This window comes from Pleurodeles waltl, chromosome 1_1, assembly GCF_031143425.1.
Source record: "Pleurodeles waltl isolate 20211129_DDA chromosome 1_1, aPleWal1.hap1.20221129, whole genome shotgun sequence".
NCBI lineage: Eukaryota > Metazoa > Chordata > Amphibia > Caudata > Salamandridae > Pleurodeles > Pleurodeles waltl.
In genome coordinates, this window is record NC_090436.1 from 548,924,409 (window position 1) to 548,949,942 (window position 25,534).

At 48.3% G+C, this 25,534-nt stretch overlaps 1 protein-coding gene across 3 annotated transcripts in view; it reads right to left on the bottom strand.

The window, feature by feature from the left end:
- Positions 1-25,534, bottom strand: part of CHD1 (chromodomain helicase DNA binding protein 1) — a 1,172,453-nt gene that overhangs the window by 479,099 nt on the left and 667,820 nt on the right. For all 3 annotated transcript variants that reach the window (XM_069225994.1, XM_069225985.1, XM_069225977.1), the window contains exon 25: positions 5,206-5,247. In XM_069225994.1, coding sequence (XP_069082095.1) covers positions 5,206-5,247 — 42 coding nt within the window. The remainder of the gene's footprint in view (positions 1-5,205; positions 5,248-25,534) is intronic.

Here is a 25,534-nt window from a genome sequence, read left to right on the forward strand (position 1 = left end):
GAAAGCGAAAGGCACGGTTCTCAAGACAGAGCTCCAAATGACATAGCTGCGATCTAGGGGATGCAAAAACATTTTTCTGTGAGAATCAGGATGTGGAGAATGAACCAGAAGAATCAGCACCTAATGAAGAAGGGCGCCTGACTACACCTTTGGTGGGAGTAGCTGTACTTCTGGAAGGAAACCAAGGCTAAGCTACTAAAGTACCTCCAATTCTATTCACGTAATACAAGAGAAAGGTGCTAATACAAAGGGAAAGGTGATAAGCACCAGAACATAACATCATCTTCATGGAAATATATTTTAATATGACCTTGGATGGGATTTTATTCACACTTTAGTGAAAGGTTATAAGATCAAATGCAGATCATATCTGGTAAAGGATCCCTAACAATGTGGAGAAAACCATCAAGTATTGCAGTGACAAGGGTTTCACCACAGCAAAGCCACTCTAAACATAACTGAATGCTGAAACATCAGCTATTTGGACTTGCAGAGTTGCTAATGCCAAACCCTCCTCAAGTCCCCCAAGAAAACCTAACATTTTCGGAGGTTCACAAGAGAAAGTGGACAGCCCATTTGACAAGCAGCAGGAAAAAACAGAAAACCCTTACCTGTTCTAAGATATCAAAGTAAAGGGCTTCTGGACTGCTGAGCCATTAACACTGTCCTGTGAGACAGACTAAATTAATAAAACGTTGTGCCTGAGCTTCAACACAACAGAACCTAAGTAGTAGTTGATATCGTTGACTGCACTCTACAGCAGAGTCCCTCACCTTTGTCTCTTCCATGTACACCATTTACAACAATGCTTAGCCTTCCTAATTATGACGATAACATGAAACAAATTATAGCGGCAAGGCAATAGAGAATTTTTATGAAGCAGGCAAAATGTATTCTTAATAAGCATAAGCTAGCCAGAGGACAAAAACCCTACAGAAACCCCTTGACGTGGTCAAAATTTTAGACAGAACACTGAAGAACAATCACTTACCTCAGTGACATCCTTTCTGGTAGAGAGACTGTAGGAAAATGCATCTGTTGACATGTTTGCCTTTTGTTGATGCCAGTTATGATATAACCAGACCCCAGCACCAGTGTTATTTTCCTAAACTGTACCTTTGTTCCCACAATTGGAACAGCCCTGGCACACAGATAAGTCCCTTTTAAATGGTACCCCTGGTACCGAGGGCCCTGTGGCTAGGGAAAGTCTCTAAGGGCTGCAGCAGGTATTATGCCACCCTGGGGACCCCTCACTCAGCACATGCACACTGCCTCACAGCTTGTGTGTGCTGGTGGGGAGGAAAAGACTAAGACAACATGGCACTCCCCATAGATTAGTCACCCCTCTAGTAGGCCTCACAGCCCTAAGGCAGGGTGCACTATACAACAGGTGAGGGCATAGCTGCATGAGCACTAATCCCCTACTACACTAAGCCAGTTCTTAGAAATTATAAGGGCAGGGTAGCCATAAAGAGTATATGGTCTGGGAGCTTGCCAAACACACACTCCACAGTTCCATAATGGCTACACTGAATACTGGGAAGTTTGGTATCAAACCTCTCAGAAAAATAAAACACTGATGCCAGTGTGAGATTTATTGAGAAATGCACTCAGAGGGCATCTTAGAGATGCCCCCTGCATGCCAGCCTGTCTGCTAGTGCTAGGCTGACCACTCTCTGCCAGCCTGCCCCTTCCAGACCAGTTTCTGGCCACATGGGGGGAGTGCCTTTGTGCACTCTGTGACCAGGAACAAAGCCTGTCTTGGGTGGAGGTGCCTCAAACCTCCCCCTGCAGGAACTGTAACACCTGGCTGTGAGCCTCAAAGACTCAAGCCTGGTGTTGCAACGCCCCAGGGCACTCCAGCTAGTTAAGGTGCCCGCCCCCCGGACTCAGCCCCTACTTTTGGCAGCAAGTCCAGAGGAGATATTGAGAAAAACAATGAGGACTCCCCCTCCAGTCAGGACAGCCCCTAAGGTGTCCAGAGCTGAGGTGACCCCTTTCTTAGAAAATCCTCCATCTTGCTTTGGAGGATTTAGCCCAATAGGATTAGGGATGTGCCCCCTCCACCAAAGGGAGGAGGCACAAGGAGGTGGTGCCACCCTCAGGGACAGTAGCCATTGGCTACTACCCTCCAGCCCTAAACATACCCCTAACTCTAGTATTTAGGGGCAACCCTGAACCCAGTAAATCAGATTCCTGACGACCTAACAAGAAGGACTGCTGACCTGAAAACCCTGCAGAGAAGGAGGAGACGACAACTACTTTGGCCCCAGACCTACCTACCGGTCTCCAGATTCATAGAACCTGCAACAGCTACGCATCCAGCGGGCCCAGCCACCTCTGCTGACTCAGAGGACTGCCCTGTAATTCCAAAGGACCAAGAAACTCCTGTGGACAGCAGCTTTGTCCAAAGCAACAAGAAGAAACCATCTTAAAGGGACTCCCACATCACTCCTGAAGTGTGAGTCCCCAACACTCTGCACCCTGCCCTTGTCCAGAGAAACCAACACTGCAGAGAGGACCCACAGGCAACTCACACGAAGTGTCCACCCGGAGACGTCCTCCCTGCACCCCCCCCCAATGACTGCACCTGCAGCCCCCAGGCCCTAGAGGAACCAACTACCTGTGGAGTGACCAGCAGGCGGCCCTCATCTTTGCCCAGTCGATGGCTGGCCCGAGAAGCCCCCCTGTGCCCTGCCTGCATCGCCAGAGTGACCCCCGGGTTCCTCCATTTATTTCAATCACAAACCTGACGCTTTGTTTACACACTGCACACGGCTGCCCCTGTGCCGCTGAGGGTGTAGTTTGTATGTCTGTTTGGGACCCCCCCAGTGCACTACAAAACCCCACTGGTCTGCTCCCAGAGAACGCAGGTACTTACCAGCTAGCAGACAGGAACCGGAGCACCCCTAGACTCCATAGGCGTCTAAGGTATTTGGGCTCCTCTTTGACCTCTGCACCTGACCGGCCCTGTGTTGCTGGTGCTGGGTGTTTGGGGTTAGCTTGAACCCCCAGCAGTGGGCTGCCTATGCCCCGGAGACTAAACTTGTAAGTGCTTTACTTACCTGACAAACTAACCTTTATTACCTCCCCCAGGGAGGATCTGGCCTGGCAGTTCAGGCTCGACTGTTCCCATGAGGCACAGGGTCAAGACTGATTTGCATATGGCTGGGTCCAAACTGGGGTGGCATGGTGAGCAAAAGAACGATGGATTAAACCCAGGTCTGTGACTGGGGGTGAGTGTTTGCATTGTTCAGCACTCCGTCCATCATCCTTTTGTGTTGCTGAATTTTGCACTGTGTCCACTTCTAAAATAGCATATTGCCATTTTATGACAAACTGTGTACATTACTGTTTTCATTCAAAGTTCTATATTTACCTATGCCAAGTACCTTACAATTTATGTACTTACTTGATATCTGAATCCTGTGGTTCTAAAATAAATTAAGAATATTTTTCTATATAAAAACCTATTGGCCTGGAATTAAGTCTGAGTGTGTGTTCCCATTTATTGCTTAACATTAACCTCTAATAAGCCTAACTGCTCGACCACAGTACCACAAATAGAGAATTAGTATTATCTATTATTGCCAATATCAACCTCTAAGGGGAACCCCTGGACTCTATGCACACTATCTCTCACTTTGAGACAGTAAATACAGAGCCAGCTTCCTACCACTAGGGACTTATAAAGGGACACCAGTATGCCAATTGTGGGGTGTGCAAAGTCCTATGCAACCAAATTTATAGGGAGAGAGCACAATCACTTGGGTCCTGGTTAGCAAGATCCCAGTGAAAACAGTCTAAGCACACTGATGATACGCAAAAAGTGGGTGTAACCATGCCAAAAAGAAGGTAGTTCAAAGCCAAAGACCTCAGCTGCCTTTCCCACAACCATGGAATACAACGCTCCCTCTTCCGTAGCCATGGTAGGGAGAGAAAGTATGCCAGCATTAGGAGAGGTATCAAGACTGTTAGCTTCGCCCAGTTCCTGCGCCCAGTCCTCTGGGTCTTTCAGCTGGAAATTTGAAGGGTCCACCGACCCCTCCACACTTCTCCCATGCATGTACCCATAAGAATAAGGGAATGTAGGCCCTATCAGAGAAGGAACCGGCGTTGAGCAACATTGGTCTGGCTCCGAGTCAGAGTCAGGTAGAAGTATGGGGTCAACATCAATTATGGGCCCAACGGATGTCAGAAGTGTAGATGTCTTTGCCGGCGCTGGGGAAGGTCGCGTTGGCACAGATCTGATAACAGATTCTCAGGGGCCATCACAAGCTGGGGCCAGAACCTCTGGTGCAGAACTCGAGGGGGCACACTCCGACCCTCCTGGGTACAAAGGCTTAGCAGGAGGGTCAGCCTGCCAAAAAAATAAGGCACATGGCTTCAAAAAACTACTTGAGTTGGACAGGGGTGGCTCTGGCTCCCGGAAACACGGGGAGGCGCAGAGCCGACCCAGAAGCAGGCACCGGGGATGGAGGCCTAGAGCGTCAACGCTCTTACAGAGTCGCATCATACGAGTGATGGGGTGAAGTCGAAGAACATTTCTTCTTCTTCTTGTGACCTGAATTTCCTGAGGACTTAGAGTGGGATGAATAAGAGTACTGATGCCTCAGCGAGCTGTCTCGTGACCTTCCTCTCGAGCAAGACCGGGAGTTACACGGAACTGAGCACCGGGATGCCAGGAGCTTTAGGAACTGGTCCCTCAAAGCCTTTGGGTTCATGGCCCGGCACTGAGAGCACGACTTCAGGTCATGGCCGTGCTTCAGACACCACTAGCACACGAGGTGCGGATCTGTCACCTGCATCATGAGGTGATGGGAGTCACCCAGCTTGAAACCGGTCTTACGTGACATCCTCGACGCACCAAAAAAAGTGTAAAAAAAAACTAAGCAAAACCATCGAAGTCAGTAAAAAAAACAACTGAGGGTAGCTCTCTCCGGATCTGCGCATAGGCTGGCGCGGAAAGAAAGAACTGATGATAGCGCGCCCGGGTGGTGCTTATATACACTACCGCAACGTCATCATTGCGACCACGATGCCAAGGACCATGCAGAGTCGAGCGATACCACCTAACAGTGCCAAGGGTACTGTTTGAAGACAAATATCTGGATCCAGTGGAATCTGCAACCAGTATTATCTATCAGATAACTGGCTTTCATAATACACTTCATTTGACAAAAATGAACAAAAGAGTGGGTTTACCTTTCAAGAGGACAGCCAAATTTTTTGTAGCTTTTGATAAACCTGAAGAGAGAGATTATAATTAGAGTTGAAAATATAAAAAAACAAATAGGTTAAAGAATGGCAAAATAAATAGGGTCACGCAATGTAAATTAACATTAGTTCCAATAAAAGGCATCACTTATCAAATTTAAGAAAATCTGTTTAGTTTTGCATACACTGCCCCTCAAGATAATGCAAAAGAACAGTTTCATGGTGTGAATACAGACAAAAAGGACAAGTTACTCACCTTCTCTATGGAGTTGGGTTCTGGCTGCAGTACTTCCCACACACTTTTCGCCTGGCTTTTAGATGCATCAACAACTGAAGTGCACTGGGTCCCCACTGCCACTGTTTCTTTCCCAAAACAAGACAACTGGTCACATGCTCCCCAAGTGACCAGACCCTTTAAGCACCTCTTAGTCGCTAGTGGAAGAACCTGGCCTAGTGCGTGGTGGGCACCTATGGTTTTATTGAAGAAGTTACTTACCTTCGATATTGAATTATGTGGTAGAGACTCTATCTAGCTGCATATTCCTTACCTTAGAATTCCCTGGTGTCAGCTTCGGAATTTTTCTGCTGAGCAGTACGTTCGTAGGGTGGCGTCATTCGGATCCGCGTGCGTCGTCTGACTCTGTGTGGCGTCTTCAGTGTCGTTGGAGCCATCTGTGACGTCACAGTCTTCTAAATAGGCACCACCCAAGCACCGTACGTCATTTCTTTTCCACAACTTCCCACGCCAGAAGCGAAGTCATGGAAAAAACAACTTTTGCTGATTGTCTGTGCAAAATTACATGCCCTGGAAAAAGGGTAAAAATCTGAAAATACATAGTATATATCTGCAGCTAGATTGAGTCTCTACCAGATAATTTGTTAATGAAGGTAAGTAACTTATTCATCTGAAAGACTTCTTGCTGCAGATTCCTTACCTTAGAATAGATACTCAAGCTGTAACCTCCTGGCGGTGGGCTGTGGACATTTACTTTATACAAGAAAGTCCTGTAGGACCAAGCGAGCAAAATGTCCATCTCTCCTCAACTGGCTATCCAGGCAGTATTGCCTTGCGAACATGTGCAAAGAAGCCCATGTTGTCGCCTGGCAGATGTCTAGGACCGTCACACCACGAGCTAACACTGTTGTAGCAGCTTTTCCCCTTGTAGTGTGAACTCTCAAGCCCTCAAGAGGCTGCTTCTTAGACAATGCATAGCAGATTTTAAAACAGAACCAGCGCAAAATGGTTTGTTTCTGAACTGCCTGTCCCTTCTTTGCACCAACGTACCCTACAAAGAGTTGGACATCCACCCAGAACTCTTTTTTGCAATCAAGGTAGAACGACAATGCTCTTTTTGGGTCGAGCCGGTGGAGTTACTCCTCTTCTTTAGGGGGATGCAGTGGAACAAAGAAGGTGGGCATGGTGATGTTCTGACCCAGATGGAAAGGGGTCACCACTTTGGGGAGGAAAGAGGCACGAGTTCTGAGAACAACTTTATCAGGATATACAGTGAGATGCGGCAGTTTTGATGATGAAGCCTGCATTTCACTTACTCTCCTGGCATTTGTGGTTGCCACGAAGGCTGTTTTGATAGTGAGCAGCCGGAGATGACAATGATGTAAAGGCTAAAAAGGAGCACACATAAGAAAAGTGAGCAGCCGATTAAGGTCCCACTGGGGCATAACAAAATACGTAGGTGGAAACATATGTACAAGCCCTTTTAAGAATCTCTGTACAATAGGAGACTTAAACAAAGACTGTTGATCAGGCAATCGAAGAAAAGCTGATAAGGAAAGATAGCCCTTAAGAGTCCCTAAGGAGGAACCCAGTTGGGTGAGTGTCAGAATGAAAAGAAGGATATTAGAAAGAGAAGAAGAAAGAGGATAATTATGACCCTCTCTACAATATCATACAAAATGCTTCCAACAGCAAGCATAAACCATCTTCGTAGGGGGACGCCTGGCTGCCAGAATGACATTACAGACTTTGGGGAGGGAGGTCATAAACCATCAACTGTCGCCGCTCAATCTCCACGAATGAAGCTATAGAGTTGGCAGGTTCGGTGGAAACCCTTCCCCTGCTGCTGCAACAGAAGATCCTCCAGAAGAAGCAACCAGATTGGAGGATTGATGCTCATTTTGAGAAGCTCTGGATACCAGACTCTTTGTGCCCAATCTGGAGTCACTAGGATTACGTGGGCCAGGTCGCTCTTGATGTTCTTGTTGAAGGGAAATGCTGCTGTTGGCATGGTTACCCCCCAACCTTTTGCCTTTTGTTGCTGCTAGTTGTGATTGAAAGTGTGCTGGGACCCTGTTAACCAGGCCCCAGCACCAGTGTTCTTTCCCCTCGTTCTTTCCCTAAAACTGTACCTTTGTTCCCACAATTGGCACAGCCCTGGCACACAGATAAGTCCCTTGTAAATCGTACCCCTGGGTACCAAGGGCCCTGTGGCCAGTGAAGGTCTCTAAGGGCTGCAGTATGTAACATGCCACCCTGGGGACCCCTCACTCAGTGCATGCACACTGCCTCACAGCTTGTGTGTGCTGTGACACGGTGGGGAGAAAAAGACTAAGTCGACATTGCACTCCCCTCAGGGTGCCATGTCCACAACCCACTGCCTGTGGCATAGGTAAGTCACCCCTTTAGCAGGCCTTTCAACCCTAAGACAGGGTGTACTATACCACATGTGAGGGCATAGCTGCATGAGCACTACGCCCCTAAAGTGTCTATGCCAATTCCTAAACATTCAAAGTACAGGGTAGCCATAAAAAGTATATGGTCTGGGAGTTTGTCAAACATGAACTCCACAGTTCCATAATGGCTACACTGAATACAGGGAAGTTTGGTATCAAACTTCTCAGCACAATAAATCCACACTAATGCCACAGCGAGATTGTAGGAAAATAGCTCCCTGTTACAGTTACCCCCCACTTTTTGCCTGATATTGATGCTGACTTGACTGAGAAGTGTGCTCAGACCCTGCTACCCAGGCCCCAGCACCAGTGTTCTTTCATAAAAATGTACCATTGTTTCCACAATTGGCACACCCTGGCACACAGATAAGTCCCTTGTAAAAGGTACCAGTGGTACGAAGGGCCCTGTGACCAGGGAAGGTCCCTAAGGGCTCCAGCATGTGTTGTGCCACCCTAATGGACCCCATATCTAACACATGCACACTGCCATTGCAGATTGTGAGTGTTGGTGGGGAGAAAAAGGCAAAGTCGACATGGCATCCTTCCCAGGATGCCATGCACACAAAATACTGCCTGTGGCATAGGTAAGTCACCCCTCTAGCAGGCCTTAAAGCCCTAATGCAGGGTGCACTATACCACAGGTGAGGGCATAGCTGCGTGAGCAATATGCCCCTACAGTGTCTAAGTCTATTCTTAGACATTGTAAGTACAGTGTGGCCATATTAAGTATATGGTCTGGGAGTTTGTCAAAACGAACTCCACAGCTCCGTAATGGATACACTGAATACTGGGAAGTTTGGTATCAAACTGCTCAGGATACTAAACCAACACTGATGCCAGTACTGGATTTATTAAAAAATGCACACCAAGGATGCCCTCTGTATTTTACCCAATCCTTCAGTGCAGGACTGACTGGTCTGAGCCAGCCTGCCACTGAGACGAGTTTCTGACCCCCCTGGTGTGAGAGCCGTTGTGCTCTCTGAGGCCCGAAACAAAGCCTGCACTGGGTGGAGGTGCTTAACAACTCCCCCAGGCAGGAACTGAAACACCTAACAGTGAGCCTCAAAGGCTCAGGCTTAGCGTTACAATGCCCCAGTGCACTCCAACTAGTAGAGATGCCCACCCCCTTGATACAGCCCCCACTTTTTGTGGGAAGTGCAGAGGAGTCACCTAACAGTCAGGACAGCCCATCAGGTGTCCTGTCCTGAGGTGACCCCTGCCTTTAAGAATCCTGCAACTTGGTTTTGGTGGATTCCCCCAACAGGAATAGGGATGTGCCCCCCTCCCCTCAGGGAGAAGTCACAAAGAGGGTGTAGCCACCCTCAAGGACATTAGCTATTGGCTACTGCCCCCAGACCTAAAGACACACCTACATTTAGTATTTAGGGGCAACACTGAAACCAGGAAATCAGATTCCTGCAACCTGAAGAAAGAAGAAGGACGGCTGACCTGAAAGCCCTGCAGAGACACCAACTGACTTGGCCCCAGCCCTACCGGCCTGTCTCCAGGCTCAAAGAACTTGCACAGTGACGCATCCGACAGGGACCAGCGACCTCTGAGGACTCAGAGGAGAGCCCTGAACCTAAAGGACCAAGAAACCCCCGAGAACAGTGGCACTGTTCAGAACCTGCAACAACTTTGCAACAAAGAAGCAACATTTAAAGAGACTCTCCCTTCCCGCTGGAAGTATGAGACTTCACACTCTGTACACGACGCCCCCGGCTCGAGTTCAGGATAACCAACACTGCATAGAGAACTCCCAGGCGACTCCAACGACGTGGACACCCTGAGTCGACCTCCCTGCACCCCCACAGCGACACATGCAGAGAGGATCCGGAGGCTCCCTCTGACTGCGACTGTCTGGTAACAAAGGAACCCAACGCCTGGACCAAGCACTGCACCTGCAGCCCCCAGGACCGAGAGAAACCACCTGTCAGTGCAGGAGTGACCAGCAGGCGGCCCTCATCATAGCCCAGTTGGTGGCTGGCCCGAGAAGCCCCCCTGTGCCCTGCATGCATTGCCGAAGTGACCACTGGGTCATTGTTTTCAATAGCAAACCCGATGCCTACTTTGCACACTGCACCTGACCGCCCCTGTGCTGCTGAGGGTGTGTTTTGTGTACTTGTGTGTCCTCCCCCCCGTGCTCTACAAAAAAAAACTGGTCTGCTCCCTGAGGACGCAGGTACTTACCTGCTAGCAGTCTGGATCCGGAGCACCCGTGTTCTCCATAGGCGTCTATGTGTCCTTGACCTCTGCACCTGACCAGCCCGGTGTTGCTGGTGCGGTGGCTTTGGGGTTGCCTTGAACCCCCAACGGTGGGCTGCCTATGCCCAGGAGACTGACTGTGTAAGTGCTTTACTTACCTGCAAAAACTAACCAAAACTTACCTCCCCTAGGAACTGTTGATTTTTGCAGTGTCCACTTTTAAAATAGCTATTTGCCATTTTAACCAAACCTCTGTGTACTACTGTTTTAAATCAAAGTTCTATACTTACCTGTGTGAAGTACCTTGCATTTTATGTACTTACCTCAAATCTTGAATCTTGTGGTTCTAAAATAAATTAAGAAAACATATTTTTCTATATTAAAACCTATTGGCCTGGAGTTAAGTCTTTGAGTGTGTGTTCATCGTTTATTGCCTGTGTGTGTACAACAACTGCTTAAGACTACCCTCTGATAAGCCTACTGCTCAACCACACTACCACAAAATAGAGCATTAGTACTATCTAATTCTGTCACTATCAACCACTAAGAGGAACCCTTGGACTCTGTGCACACTATCTCTCACTTTCAGATAGTATAAACAGAGCCCACTTCCTACATTGGTGGATCAGCGGTGGGGTCTAAGACTTTGCTGGACTACTCAGCCAATACCTGATCACACAACTAAATTCCAAAAATAGTCATTAGAAATTGTTTTTTGCAATTTGACTATTTTTCTAAATTTTTAAAAGTCCTGCTAGGGCCTTGTGTAAGTCCCTGTTAGCATTTATTTTACAGTTTAAAAGTTTTTAAAAGTTAGGATTTGAGTTCTAGCAGTAGTTTTTAGATTCTTAAAAAGTAATCCCAACTTTTAGAGTGATAATGTCTGGCACAGATGAGATGGTGGTGGAACTCAACCTCACTCCTTACCTGCATCTAGGGATGTCAGAGTTAAGGTCTCTCTGAAAGTTAAAAAAAGATAAAAACTGGGTCCAACCCTGCCGAAGTAAAGCTCCAGGAGCTTTTCGCAGAGTTCAGACGTGACCACCCCTCTGAGTTGGAGGATACTCCCTTAGATGGGTAGATTAGTGAACAGGAGGAAGAACAAACCCCGCCCTAAAAATGAAAGGCCGGGTTCCCAGAACCCTGACTCCAAAAGTCATAGAGAACCTGGTTCTTCCACAGCGAGGACAAGTACCTCTGGAAACATTGAGGACAGCCTCAATGAAAAGGACTTCCTGTTAGCCAGGACGGCCAAAAGATTGGCTTTGGAGAAGCAGCTCCTAGCCACTGAAAGGGAAAGACGAGATGGGTTTAAGTCCTATCAATGGGGGCAGCAACTTAAATAGAGTCAGAGAGAATACTGACATCCTAAAAATCCCCAAAGGGATTGTAACTAAATATGAAGAGGGTGATTATATCACCAAGTGGTTCACAGCTTTTGAGAGGGCTTGTGCAAACACAAAAGGAAGCAGATCTAACTTGGGAGCTCTCCTGTGGGAAATGTTCACTGGAAAGTGTAGGGATAGTAGGGGTAGACTCCTCGCACTCTCTTGTAAAAATGCAGAATCCTATAACCTCATGAAGGCTACACTGATTGAGGGCTTTGGATTCTCAACTGAGGAGTACAGGATTAGTTTCAGTGAGGCTCACAAATCCTCGAGCCAGACTTGGGTTGATGTTGTTGACTTCTCAGTCAAAACACTAGATGGTTGGATAACTGGCAGTGGTATAAGTGATTATGATGGGTTGTATAATTTATTTAAGGAAGAACATCTGTGAAGTAATTGCTTCAATGACAAACTGCATCAACATCTGGTAGACGTAGGTCCAATTTCCCCCCAAGAATTGGAAAAGAAGGCATACCACTAGGTCAAGACTAGGGTGACCAAGACTTCCACAAGGGGTGACCAAAAGAAAGGGGTCACAAAGCCTCCCCAGAGAAAGGGAGGTGAGACATCCACGTACAAAAGTAAAGAGTCTTCTACAGGGCCCCACAAACCTGCTCAGAAGGGTGGGCCCGAGCCCCTTCACAGTCCACAAATGGGTATAAGGGTAAAAACTTTGATCCTAAGAAGGCCTGGTGTCAAAACTGTAGACAGCATGGACACCAAACTGGAGACAAGGCCTATCCAAAGAAAATTCCCACAACAACTTCTCCAGTTAGTACTGGAATAGCCAGCCACCAGGTGGGATCAACAGTGTGCCCAGAGCAAATCAGGGTTCACACAGAAGCTATATTAGTCTCTGAGGGTAGGGTGGATTTAGCCACACTTGCTGCCTTGCCGCCTAACATTCAAAAATACAGGCAGCAGCTCTTAATCAATGGGACTAGAGTAGAAGCCCTGAGTGATACAAGTGCCACTGTCACATTGGTGACAGACAAACTGGTTTCTCCAGGACAGTACCTGCTGGACAGACATATCCAGTCACTAATGCTGACAATCAAACTAAAGTCCATCCCATGGCAATGGTAACTTTAGAATGGGGAGGGGTCACTGGCCTGAAACAGGTGGTAGTCTCCTCTGCAATTCCAGTAGAATGTCTGCTAGGGAATGATCTGGAGTCCTCAGCATGGGCTGAGGTAGAGCTCAAGACCCATGTAGCCATGCTGGGTATCCCTGAACTGTTGTGTGTCAAGACAAGGGCACAGAGCAGGGTTCAGGGTGAAAAAGAAGTGTTGTGGTCTGGAATAATGGGCCAACCTTCCAAGAGAAAAGGAAAGAAGACTGGGGAACCAGCTTCTACACAGCAACAGAAACAGAACCTCTCTTCTCAGGAAGATGTTCTATCCCCCGAGGGGCTCCATGGAGCTGGAGCCTTATCAGGTTGAGCTCTTGGGCCCAGGGGGGCCCTCAATGGAACAGCTGTGCAAGGGACAAAGGAGTTGTCCCTCTCTTGATGGCCTAAGACAGCAAGCAGCTGAGCAAGAAAAAGGAACTGTCAGTGGAACCCACACGGTCTATTGAGAAGATGGACTCCTTTAGACTGAGCCAAGAGATTCCAAACCTGGTGCCACTAGGAGAGTGGTAGTGCCTCAGGAGTTTAGGGAGTTAATTCTGACCTTAGCCCATGACATTCCCCTTGCTAGGCATTTGGGACAAACCAAGGCTCGGGAGAGATTAGTCAACCATTTCTATTGGCCCAATATGTCGCAGAAGCTAAAGGAGTTTTGCACCCCCGTGTCACCTGTCAAGCCAGTGCTAAGACACGTGCCCATCCAAAGGCCCCCCTCATTCCACTTCCAGTGGTGGGGGTCCCCTTTAAGAGAGTGGGAGTGGACATAGTAGGTCACTTGAACTTCCCACAGCATCAGGGAACCAATATATCTTGGTAGTAGTAGATCATGCTACTAGGTACCCTGAGGCAATTCCCCTTAGGTCCACTACTGCTCTGCAGTAGCTAAAGCACTCATAGGTATTTTTCTTTTTTACCAGAGTGGGATTTCCTAAGGAGGTGGTTTCTGACAGAGGAACCAACTGTCAGCTTACCTAAAACACATGTGGAATGAGTGTGGAGTGACATACAAATTCACCACACCATACCATCCACAAACCGATGGACTTGTAGAAAGGATTAACAAGACATTGAAGGGCATGATCATGGGGCTCCCTGAAAAACTCAGGGCTGGGAGAGACCTCTCCATCTGCCTAAACAAGATGTGGTGGACTATGTACTAGGCCTACGTTCAAGGATGGCAGAGTACATGTGTAAGAAAATGCCTTCCTTGGCATGGTTACCCCCTAACTTTTTGCCTTTTGTTGATGCCAGTTATGATTGAAAGTGTGCTGGGACCCTGATAACCAGGCCCCAGCACCAGTGTTCTTTCTCTAAACTGTACCTTTGTCTCCACAATTGGCACAACCAACCCTGGCACTCAGGTAAATCTCCTGTAACTGGTACCCCTGGTACCAAGGGCCCTGATGCCAGGGAAGGGCTCTAAGGGCTGCAGCATGCCACCCTAGGGCCCCTTCACTCAGCACATACACACTGCCTCACAGCTTGTGTGTGCTGGTGGGGAGAAAGTCACTAAGTCGACATAGGCACTCCCCTCAGAGTACCATGCAAACCTCACACTGCCTGTGGCATAGGTAAGTCACCCCTCTAGCAGGCCTTACAGCCCTAAGGCAGGGTGCACTATACCACAGGTGAGGGCATATGTGCATGAGCACTATGCCCCTACAGTGTGGTTAGCAAAACCTTAGACATTGTAAGTGCAGGGTAGCCATAAGAGTATATGGTCTGGGAGTTTGTCAAACACAAACTCCACAGTTACATAATGGCTACACTGAAAACTGGGAAGTTTGGTATCAAACTTCTCAGCACAATAAATGCACACTGATGCCAGTGTGCAATTTATTGTAACATACACCCAGAGGGCATCTTAGAGATGCCCCCTGAATACCTACCCGACTTCTAGTGTAGGCTGACCAGTTTCTGCCAGCCTGCCACACACCAGACAAGTTGCTGGCCACATGGGGAGAGTGCCTTTGTCACTCTGTGGCCAGGAACAAAGTCTGTACTGGGTGGAGGTGCTTCTCAACTTCCCCTGCAGGAACTGTAACACCTGGCGGTGAGCTTCAAAGACTCACCCCTTCTGTTACAGCGCCCCAGGGCATCCCAGCTAGTGGAGATGCCCGCCCCTCCGGCCACTGACCCCACTGTTGGCGGCAAGGCTGGAGGAGATGAGAAAAACAAGGAGTCGCCACCCAGCAGTCAGGACAGCCCCTAAGGTGCCCTGAGCTGAGGTGACCCCTGCCTTGAAAAATCCTCCATCTTGAGTTTGAATGATTCCCCCAATAGGATAAGGGATGTGCCCTCTCCCCATAGGGAGGAGGCACAAAGAGGGTGTAGCCACCCTCAAGGACAGTAGCCATTGGCTACTGCCCTCCCAGACCTAAACACACCCCTAAATTCAGTATTTAGGGGCTCCCCAGATCCCAGGAAATCAGATTCCTGCAACCTGAAGAAAGGAGGAGGACTGCTGACCTACAAGCCTGCAGAGAAGGAGGAAGACGACAACTGCTTTGGCCTCCGCCCTACCGGCCTGTCTCCAACTTCAAAAACCTGCTCCAGCGATGCATCAGACAGGGACCAGCGACATCTGAAGCCTAAGAGGACTGCCCTGGACTACAGGACCAAGAAACTCCCGTGAACAGCAGCCCTATTCAAAACCAGCTACTTCTATGCAACAAAGAAGCAACTTCCAAGGACTTCACGTTTCCCGCCGGAAGCTTGAGACTCTACACTCTGCATCTGACGCCCCCGGCTCGGCCTACAGAAAACCAAAACCTCAGGGAGGACTCCCCGGTGACTAAAAGCCTGTGAGTAACAGTAACGAGAGACAACCCCACTGAACTCCCACAGCGACGCCTGCAGAGAGAATCCAGAGGCTCCCCCTGACCGCAACTGCCTGTAACAAGGGACCCGACACCTGGAACCAACACTGCACCCGCAGCCCCCAGGACCTGAAGCAACCGAACGTCGACGCAGGGGTGACCCCCAGACGACCCTCTGCCTTGCCCAGGTGGTGGCTGTCCCGAGAAGCCCCCCTGTGCCTGCCTGCACTGCTAGGGTGAACCCGCGGGTCCCTCCATTAAAACCTATACAAAACCCGACGCCTGCTGTGCACACTGCACCCGGCTGCCCCTGTGCCGCTGAGGGTGTGTTTTGTGTGCCTACTTGTGTCCCCCCAGTGCTCTACAAAACCCACCTGGTCTGCCCCCGAGGATGCAGGTACTTACCAGCTGGCAGACTGGAACCGGAGCACCCCCTGTTCTCCATAGGCGCCTATGTGTTTTGGGCACCTCCTTGACCTCTGCACCTGACCGGCCCTGAGCTGCTGGTGTGGTAACTTTGGGGTTGCCTTGAACCCCCAACAGTGGGCTGCCCATGCCCTAGTGTATAACTTACCTCCTAATCTAACCTTTACTTACCTCCCACAGGAACTGTTGATTTTTGCACTGTGTCCACTTTGAAAATAGCTTATTGCCATTTTTACAAAGGCTGTACATTATATTGTTTTCATTCCAAGTTTCTAAAGTATCTAAGTGAAGTACCTTACATTTAAAGTGTTTGATGTAAATCTTGAACCTGTTGTTCTTAAAATAAACTAAGAAAAGATATGTTTCAATATAAAAACCTATTGGCCTGGAGTAAGTCTTTGAGTGTGTGTTCCTCATTTACTGCCTGTTTGAGTACAACAAATGCTTAACACTACACTCTGATAAGCCTACTGCTCGACCACACTACCACAAAATAGAGCATTAGAATTATCTACTTTTGCCACTATCTTACCTCTAAGGGGAACCCTTGGACTCTGTGCACACTATTTCTTACTTGGAAATAGTATATACAGAGCCAACTTCCTACTCCCACCCTTCTGAAAGTGATGTTCCTACAAGTTGGTGGAAAAAGAATTCCAGCTGAGGGGTCCAGGAGCCGTAGAAGATCCCAGGAGTCGCCTACAAGCTGTCCCTCGACGGTCGCTGGATTGCAGGAGGGTCAGTGACCAGCCAGGTCACCAATAAGCCCTGGCAGATCAAGCAGGAGTTGCATTAGGATTTTCAAAGTTTCGGGGACCAGCAAGGTCCAGGAGACTCTACCCTTGAAGAGGAGTCAGGGCTGGCCCTCACCATGCATGAAGGCCAACGGACGTCTATGGAGCCCCCATCAGGGATCCACAGGCTAAGTACACAAGGAGTCACAAGGAGGCCTTACCAGCACAACTAAAACAGAAGTTCCACGTCGCAGGAGTTGCAGGACAGGAACTGGTCTGAGTTGTAGAAAGCTGGAGGCGAGGGCTGCTTGATGCCTGAAGATCTCCTGGAGGAAGAGTCAATAAGCCATGTCAAGTGCAACAGTTGCGGTGCACAGGGGTTCCAGTCTAGTGGCAGGAGCTGGGGCTCACAGTCTCCCATGTTGGGTAGAAGACAAGCGGGACCCATACGAGGCCACAGACTCACCACCTGTGAAGCACGATCTTCAGATGTCCGGCGGGACAGCAGACCCCACCAACCAGTCGACTTTGTTTTGAGGTGCCTGCAGATGCAGGGGAGTGACTGCTTCACACCAAGGGAGATTCCTTTGTACTTCCAAGTGCAAACAGAGTCCTTGTGACCCTGGAGGATGCACAGCCTTGTATGTTGCAGAATTCTTGCAGGATCAAGAGAAACAATGTTGCAATGGCAACCTTCCCACCAAAAGCAGATGTATGTCGGTTTCAAAACAGACCAGCAGAGGTTCCAAAGGCCCGCAGCTGAAAATGCCTTACATGCCATTCCTGTTCCTTGGAGAGTCTTGCTAGACGAATCTGAGGACCCACCCACTGGGGAGCCCCTGAGTAACCCTAAAAGGGGGTTGGTCACTCTCTGAAGTGTCCCACCCATCAGAGGGGGGTCAGGGACGTCATCTACCTGGCCTAACCAGTCAGATGCTCCTAGGGGCCTCTGCCCATCTTGTTTTCAAGATGGCAGAATCAAGTGGCAACCTAACACAGCTCTCTGCACCTCCCTAGGGGAGGAGCTGGGCGGGGAAAGGTGGTCACTCCCCTGTCATTTGTGCAGTTTTGAAACAGAGCAGCTACCAGGGGGACTTTAACTGGTGAAAACCAGATTATGCACAGATGGCACCAAATGTACCCTTCAAAGCAGTCGGGTGGCTCTCAGAGGCCACCCTAGCCCTTAGACACCTAATATGCATGGGGAGGTGTTCACACCTCTCCTGTGCAGGAAATCCTTTGTTCTACCTCTCTGGCCGGATCCTGGCTCACCAACAAGAGGGCAGAACAGTGCCTGGGGTCAGCAGCAGCATGGGCTGGCAGCTGCACCCCATAAGGCTGCACGGGCAGAACTAGGGGATCCTCTAAGCAACCCCCAGAGTGTATAGTATATTGAACACTGGAAACGGTTAAGTTGCATGATTCCAAAATGTTTGATACCAACCATGCCTACGTTCGGTGAAGCCATTATGTAGTTGGACCACTCGTGTTGACCAATGTCCACTACATACCTTAAGATGGCTTCCCCGCACTTATAAAGCCAAGGGAATGGAGTCTGGGGTTTGAAGGGAAACCCTGCTCATGCAAGGGTAGCTTCACACTTAGAGACATGAACCCTGCCCTTAGGCTGAAGGACCTAACAGGAAAGTGACTTACAGTGTCTAAAAGTGCAGTGACAAGGATATAAAGCAAGCCTCATATCTATGGTGAAAGGGTGCATGCACCATATCACACTGGCTTTAATAGCAGGAATGCAGACAGTTTGCATGGGCTCCCATTGGTGGCACAATACATGCTGCAGCCCATGGGGAACCCTTGGTGAACCAATGCCCAGGGTATCCATGTACCATATACTAGGGATTAATTGTGGGTGTAAAATGTTTACCAGCAACCAAATTTAGAGGAGTGCGCACAGACACTGGGGTCCTGATTAACAGGATCCCAGTGAACTACAGTCTAAACACACTGATATCAGGCAAAAATAAGGCGTTAACTATACTAGAAAAATGTCACTTTCCTACTAAGTGGACACTACTTTCTAAATTCCTCCATCTTGTTTGGAAGGAATTAGGTCACTAGGGTTATAGTTATGCCTACTTCCAAGCGGAAGTGGTCATAAGAGGGGTGTAATCACCCTAAAGGTGGCCAGCCCATTGGCTACCGCCTGGTATTCCCTTTAACTCCCCTAAGTTGAGTATTTAGGTGGCACCCCTGAACCCTAGAACTCAGATCCTGACTACCTACGAAGAAGGTGGTTAAGGAAGAGTCGACCTCACAGAAAAAGAGGAAGAAGAAGCAGCTGAACCGGTACCAGCCCTTCCGGCTTGCCTGCTAACCTTACCAAACTCTGCACAAAAAGACTCGTTCTGCAACTTCAAGAAGCCCAGGAAGACTGCCTGTATTCTAAAAAGACTCAGACTCGGTGAGCAGCGGACCTGCTCAGTAACTAAGTACCCAACAAGGACTCTGCAGACTCGAATCCCAACACCTGAAGTGACCTCTGGACCAGATGACCTCGACCCAGTGAGAAGCCCACCAATGGTGCCAGTAAGGCTCCCCAGCTGTCCTGAGCCAGAGTCCACCTGAGTGTCACTTCTCCTGGATTCAGTGAAGATGCCTGCAGCTCCTGCTTGCAGTTCCCCTCTCCCTCAACTGGTGGTGAGAAAAAAACCTGACACCTACAGCAACCACTGCATCTGTGACCCCAGCTAAGGTGGGTCATCGTTGCCAATGATGTCCCCTGGCTCCTGAGAGCTCGAGTCCACCTTGGGTCCACCCGCCGGACTACCCTCTCAACGCCTGCAGCCTCAACTCACAGGACCCCCTGACCGCAAGCACTCTCAGATGAGAAAGCCAGACACCAAAACACCTCTCCATCCGTCATGTGTGGGCACATGAGAGGAGGACCGAAGGTGCAACTATGTCCCTGAACACCCCAAGTCTTCTACCTACCCTTTTCCTGTCCCCGATTGGCTTTCCAGCCAGAGCCTGCAGCCTGTTTTTTCACGGAGTCAATCTCCCATAGGAAACCATTGGGCAGCAGACGCCTTACTGCACCCTGGCTGCCCTATTGCCACCCGGCGTGACCTGTTGGTGTGGTTCTGATCAGTGTCCGGTACTAACCTTAACTCCCTGAGACAGGTTCTGTAAGTCGTTAACACTGTATTTAGTGAACATTGTTTTTCCTCCATAGGATAAAATTGAGGGAACTTTGAACCTGCAAAGTACTTAAGCTTAAAAGCCTACTTACCTGATTACGTAGTTCTTGGTTTTGAAACATGTAAAAATAATTGTTCATTTTCTAAGTTGGTTTCAGATTTATTCTTTGAGAGTGTATCTCATTTATAGCCTCTGAGTAAAACAAATGCTTTAGACTACCCTCTAATAAGCATAACTGCTCACCCACACTATCAGAAATAGAGCATTAGTCCTATCTGCTATTGCCTCTGCAATAACAATTGGGGATCCATTGGACTCTTTGCACAGTATACTTAATTTTAGTGCATTATATACAGAGCCAGCTTTCTATATTGGTCGAACAGCGGTGGGGTCTGCGACTTTGCATTTGTTGACACCACTTTGTCAGTAAGTGACTACATAAGTAAATCCAAAAAGTGCCTCTAGATAAATTTGATTCTTGAATTGAGAATTTTTGCAAATTCTGAAAAGTACTGGTAGGGCCCTGGTTAGGACCCTATAGCTTGTTAGGACCCTGTTGCTTAACAGTAAAAATCTCAAAAGTTTATTTCAGTTAGGACTTCAAAAACTTGTTAGGAATATTTCTCTAGCCCAAAAGGTCCCTACTTTAGTAAAATAATGAGTACCACAGAAGGCAGTGTTGTGGAGCGCAACGTCACCCCTTACTTCCAGCATTCCCACAAGCAGTTAAGGGCCCTCTGTAAAGGATATAAAATAAAAAAAGGCTCAAACCCTACCAGTGTACCAGTGCAAAGCTCCAGGAGCTACTGACAGAATATGACAAGACCCAACCTTCTGATGAGGCCACTGATATTGTAAATCAGGATCAAGACTACTTAAGTGAGGAGGACGAACCGGACCCTTCACCACCTGAAAGAGAGGAACCTGTTCCCCAAGTGTCTAGGACACCTCCCTATAGTGAGTATAGACGACTCAGGCTCCTCGGGGTCCAGAGAAAGACTCTCTGATGAAGAGTGGGGTTTAGAGTGACTCTGCCCTGGAGACTTGCCCTGGAAGACAGAACCACAGTAATAGAAAAAAATAGACAAATGGGTTTAGCACCTATGAATGGAGGCAGCAATTTCATAAAAAGGGACAGAGTAGAGCACCGTGACCCTAACATCCCCCAAAGGGATTGTCCTCAAATATGAGGAAGGTGATGATATCACCAAATGGATCCCACCTATGAGAGGGCCTGTGTTAACAGAAAACTTGACAAACGAAATTGGGGCTCTCCTCCGTGGGAACTGTTCTCAGTAATGTACAGGGAAAAACTCTTCACACTGAATGAGGCATATACAAGGCCCTATCATCTCATCAAGAATCCCCTGATTCAGGGCTTTGGGCTTACTCCTGAGGAGTACAGAATCAAATTCAGGGAGCCTCGAAAAACCCAGATTCAGTCCTGGGTTGATTTTGTGGACTTCTCAGTTAAGACACTAAATGGCGGGTTGAAAGGTAACAATGTGCATGATTAAAAAGGTCTTTACAATTGAGTAATGAAAGAGCATCTGTTGAGTAATTGTGTGCAGCACCTGGTAGACGTAGGTCCACTTCCTCCTCAAGAGTTGGGAAGAAGGCAGACCCCTGGGTCAAAACAAGGGTGACCAAAATATCCACTGGTGGTGGAGACCAAAATCATGCCCCATGTATACCAGTCCAATTCCTATTGTTAGGCTGACCAGTTCCTGCCAGCCTGCCACAAACAGACGGGTTTCTGGCCACATGGGGCGAGTGCCTTTGTCACTCTGTGGCCAGGAACAAAGCCTGCACTGGGTGGAGGTGCTTCTCACCTCCCCATGCAGGAACTATAACACCTGGCGGTGAGCCTCATAGGCTCATGCCTGTTGTTAAAGTGCCCCAGGGCATCCCAGCTAGTGGAGATGCCAGCCCCACCGGATACAGCCCCCACTTTTGGCGGCAAGTCTGAAAAAGTTCGAAAAAGATAAATGAGAAAAACAAGGAGGGGTCACTCACCAGTCAGGACAGCCCCTAAGGTGTCCTGACCTGAGGTGAACCTTGCCTTAAGAAATCCACCATCTTGTTTTGGAGGATTCCCCCAATAGAAATATGGAAGTACCCCCCTCCCCTCAAGGAGAAGGCACAAAGAGTGTGTAGCCACCCTCCAGGATAGTAGCCATTGGCTACTGCCCCCCAGAGCTAAACACACCCCAAAAGTGAGTATTTAGGGGCAACCCTGAACCCAGGAAATCAGACTCCTGCAACCTGAAGAAAGAAGGACTGTTGACCTGAAAGCCCCCGCAGAGACAATGGAGACAACAACTGACTTGGCCCCAGCCCTACCGGCCTGTCTCCCGACTCAAAGAACCTGCACAGCGACGCATCCAGCGGGGCCAGCGACCTCTGAGGACTCAGAGGGCTGACCTGTGTCTGGTGGTGGGGAGAAAAAGGCAGTTGACATGGCATCCACCTCAGGATGCCATGTCCACAACCCACTGCCTGTGACATAAGTACGTCACCCCTGTCGCAGACCTTACAGCCCTAAGGCAGGGTGCACTATATCACAGAAGAGGGCATAGTTACATGAGCACTATGCCCCTACAGTGTCTAAGCTAAATCTTAGACATTGTAAGTGCAGGGTAGCCATAAAGAGTATATGGACTGGGAGTTTGTCAAACACAAACTCCACAGTTCCATAATGGCTACACTGAATACTGGAAAGTTTTGTATCAAACCTCTCAGAAAAATAAATCAACACTGTTACCAGTGTGAGATTTTTTAAGAAATGCACCTTCTCAGCACAATAAATCCACACTGAAGCCAGTGTGAGATTTATTGAAAAATGCGCACAGAGGGCATCTTAGATGCCCCCTGCGTTTTACCCAATCCTTCAGTGCAGGGCTGACTGGTCTGTGTCAGTCTGCCACTGAGAGACAAGCTTTTGTCCCCCTGGGGTGAGAGCATTTGTGCTCTCTGGGGCCAGAAACAAAGCCTGCACTGGGTGGAGGTGCTTCACACCTCCACCCCAGCAGGAACTGTAACACCAAGCAGTGAGCCTCAAAGGCTCAGGCTTCATGTTACAATGCTCCAGGGCACTCCAGCTAGTGGAGATGCCCGCCCCCTGGACGCAACCCCCACTTTTTGCAGCTAGTCCAGGGAGAAGGAGGAGTCACCTCCTCAGCCAGGTCCACCCCTAAGGCGACCAGAGCTGAAGTGACCCCCTCCTTGGAAAATCCTCCATCTGGTTTGGGAGGATTCAGCCCAATAAGGATAGGGATGTGCTCCCCTCCCCATAGGGAGGGAGCACAGGGAGGGTGTAGCCACCCTCAAGGACAGTAGCTATAGGCTCTTGCCCTGTGACCCAAACACACCCCTAACACTAGTATTTAGGGGCGACCCTGAACCCAGTAAATCAGATTCCTGATGACCTAACAAGAAGAAGGACTGCTGACCTGAAAACCCCTCAGAGAAGGAGACGACAACTGCTTTGGCCCCAGCCCTGACGGTCTGTCTCCAGATTCAAAGAACCTGCAACAGCGACGCATCCAGCGGGCACAGCGACCTCTGCCGACTCAGAGGACTGCCCTGCAAACCCAAAGGACCAAGAAACTCCTGTGGAAAGCGGCTCTGTCCAAAACAACAAAGAAGAAACCATCTTTAAAGGGACTCCCACCTCACTCCTGAAGCTTGAGTCCCCAACACTCCGCACTTGATGTCCCCGGCCCATGTCCAGAGAAACCAACACCACAGAGAGGACCCCCAGGGGCTCCCACGATGTGTCCACCCTGAGATGACCTCCCTGCACCCCCACGGTGACGCCTGCAGAGAGAATCCAGAGGATTCCCCCGGACCGCGACTGCCCGGCAACAAAGAACCGAATGTCTGGAAGAAGCATTGCACCCGCAGCCCTCAGGCCTGAGAGGAGCCAACTATCGGTGCAGGAGTGACCAGCAGGTGGCCCTCATCTTTGCCCAGTCGTGGCTGGCCCAAGAAACCCACCTGTGCCCTGCCTGCATCGCGTAAGTGACCCCCGGGTCCCTCCATTGATTTCAATCACATTCTCGATGCTTTGTTTGCACACTGTACCCGGCCGCCCCTGTGCCGCTGAGGGTGTATTTTGTGTGCCTGTTTGGGACTCCCCCAGAGCTCTACAAAACCCCTCTGGTCTGCTTCCTGAGGACACAGGTACTTATCTGCTAGCAGACTGGAACCAGAGCACCCCTAGACTCCATAGGCACCTGTGATATTTGAGCCCTCTTTGACCTCTGGACCTGACCGGCCCTGTGTTACTGGTACTGGGTGTTTGGGGTTAACTTGAACCTCCAACGGTGGGCTGCCTATGCCCTGGAGACTGAACTTGTAAGTGCTTTACTTACCTGACAAACTAACCTTTACTTACCTCCTCCAGGAACTGTTGAATTTTGCACTGTGCCCACTTTTAAAATAGCTATTTGCCATTTTATGCCAAATTGTGTACTTTACTGTTTTCATTTAAAGTTCTATATTTACCTATGCCAAGTGCCTTACAATTTATGTACTTACTTGAATTCTGAATCTCGTCTAAAATAAATTAAGAAAATAATATTTTTCTATATAAAAACATATTGCCCTGGAGTTAAGTCTGAGTGTGTATTCCCAATTATTGCCTGTGTGTGTACAACAAATGCTTAACACTATCCTCTGATAAGCCTAACTGCTCGACCACACTACCACAAATAGAGCATTGGTATTATCTATTATTGCCACTATCAGAGTCAGCTTCCTACAACAATGGACACCAAACTGGAGATCTTAACTGTGGAAACAAGTAGAAAATAACCTTTGCAACAATCCTATAAAGCCATCCTATTGTATCGCAAAAACAATCCAATAGTGATGTTCAGCTCTTTTAGAGTTTATTTATGAAAAACATCAGGTTATCCTGTGCGACTCCTTGGTATGTAGAAAGACAAATCGATGTGTATTTCAGTCTTCCATAAATTTCAATTGATGATTATGAAATGTTGATATGAACAACCATAACAGCCAACACGTGTTTCGTCCTGGGACATTTACCCAAACGACTTCTTTAGGGCTGAAATTTAATCAAATGGGGTCTCTAAAACAAATACATGGACTCATGAGTAATATAAAGTAATGCCCTTTCACCTGAAATGTGCTCATAACTCTGATGTCTGGAAAGAAAGTTACTGCTAATTTAAAAAAGTGTTGAGAAAAAGAACAAGAAGAAAGAAATATAAGAAACTCTAATGGCAAGAACCCAAATAATCTACAAATCCTCAACGATGTGCATTCTTATAACGTGTGTGCTTATTATTAAGTCCTAAAAACATCACCATGGAAAAATTTGTTTGTGATAGTACATGTGGCCACCGATAGCCTAACCCAAAATCAGAAATATCAAAAAGACACGACTGGCATTTCGTCACCTCATTAAAACCACATCTCACCAAAAGTATAACCAATAGTGACACTGTCATGATAAAAGCAAACCTTCATTCAGGTGATAAACTATATGAAAATTGCGGACTATCCAATAAGAAAAAACAATGGCCAAAGTTATCCAAAGAAAATATTTTGGGAGAAATACGAAACTGCAAGTAAAAACGAATAACTTTGTCAAAAAGCTAGCTATGTAATACAAACATCCCGTAATCAGCAGTTTTAGAGTTGAACTTACTCAGTAAGACCTGATATCTTATTAACAGAACAGCCGCGAGTACGCTTTGGGAATTATCTGATCAAGTAGCCCGAACGTTATTCACG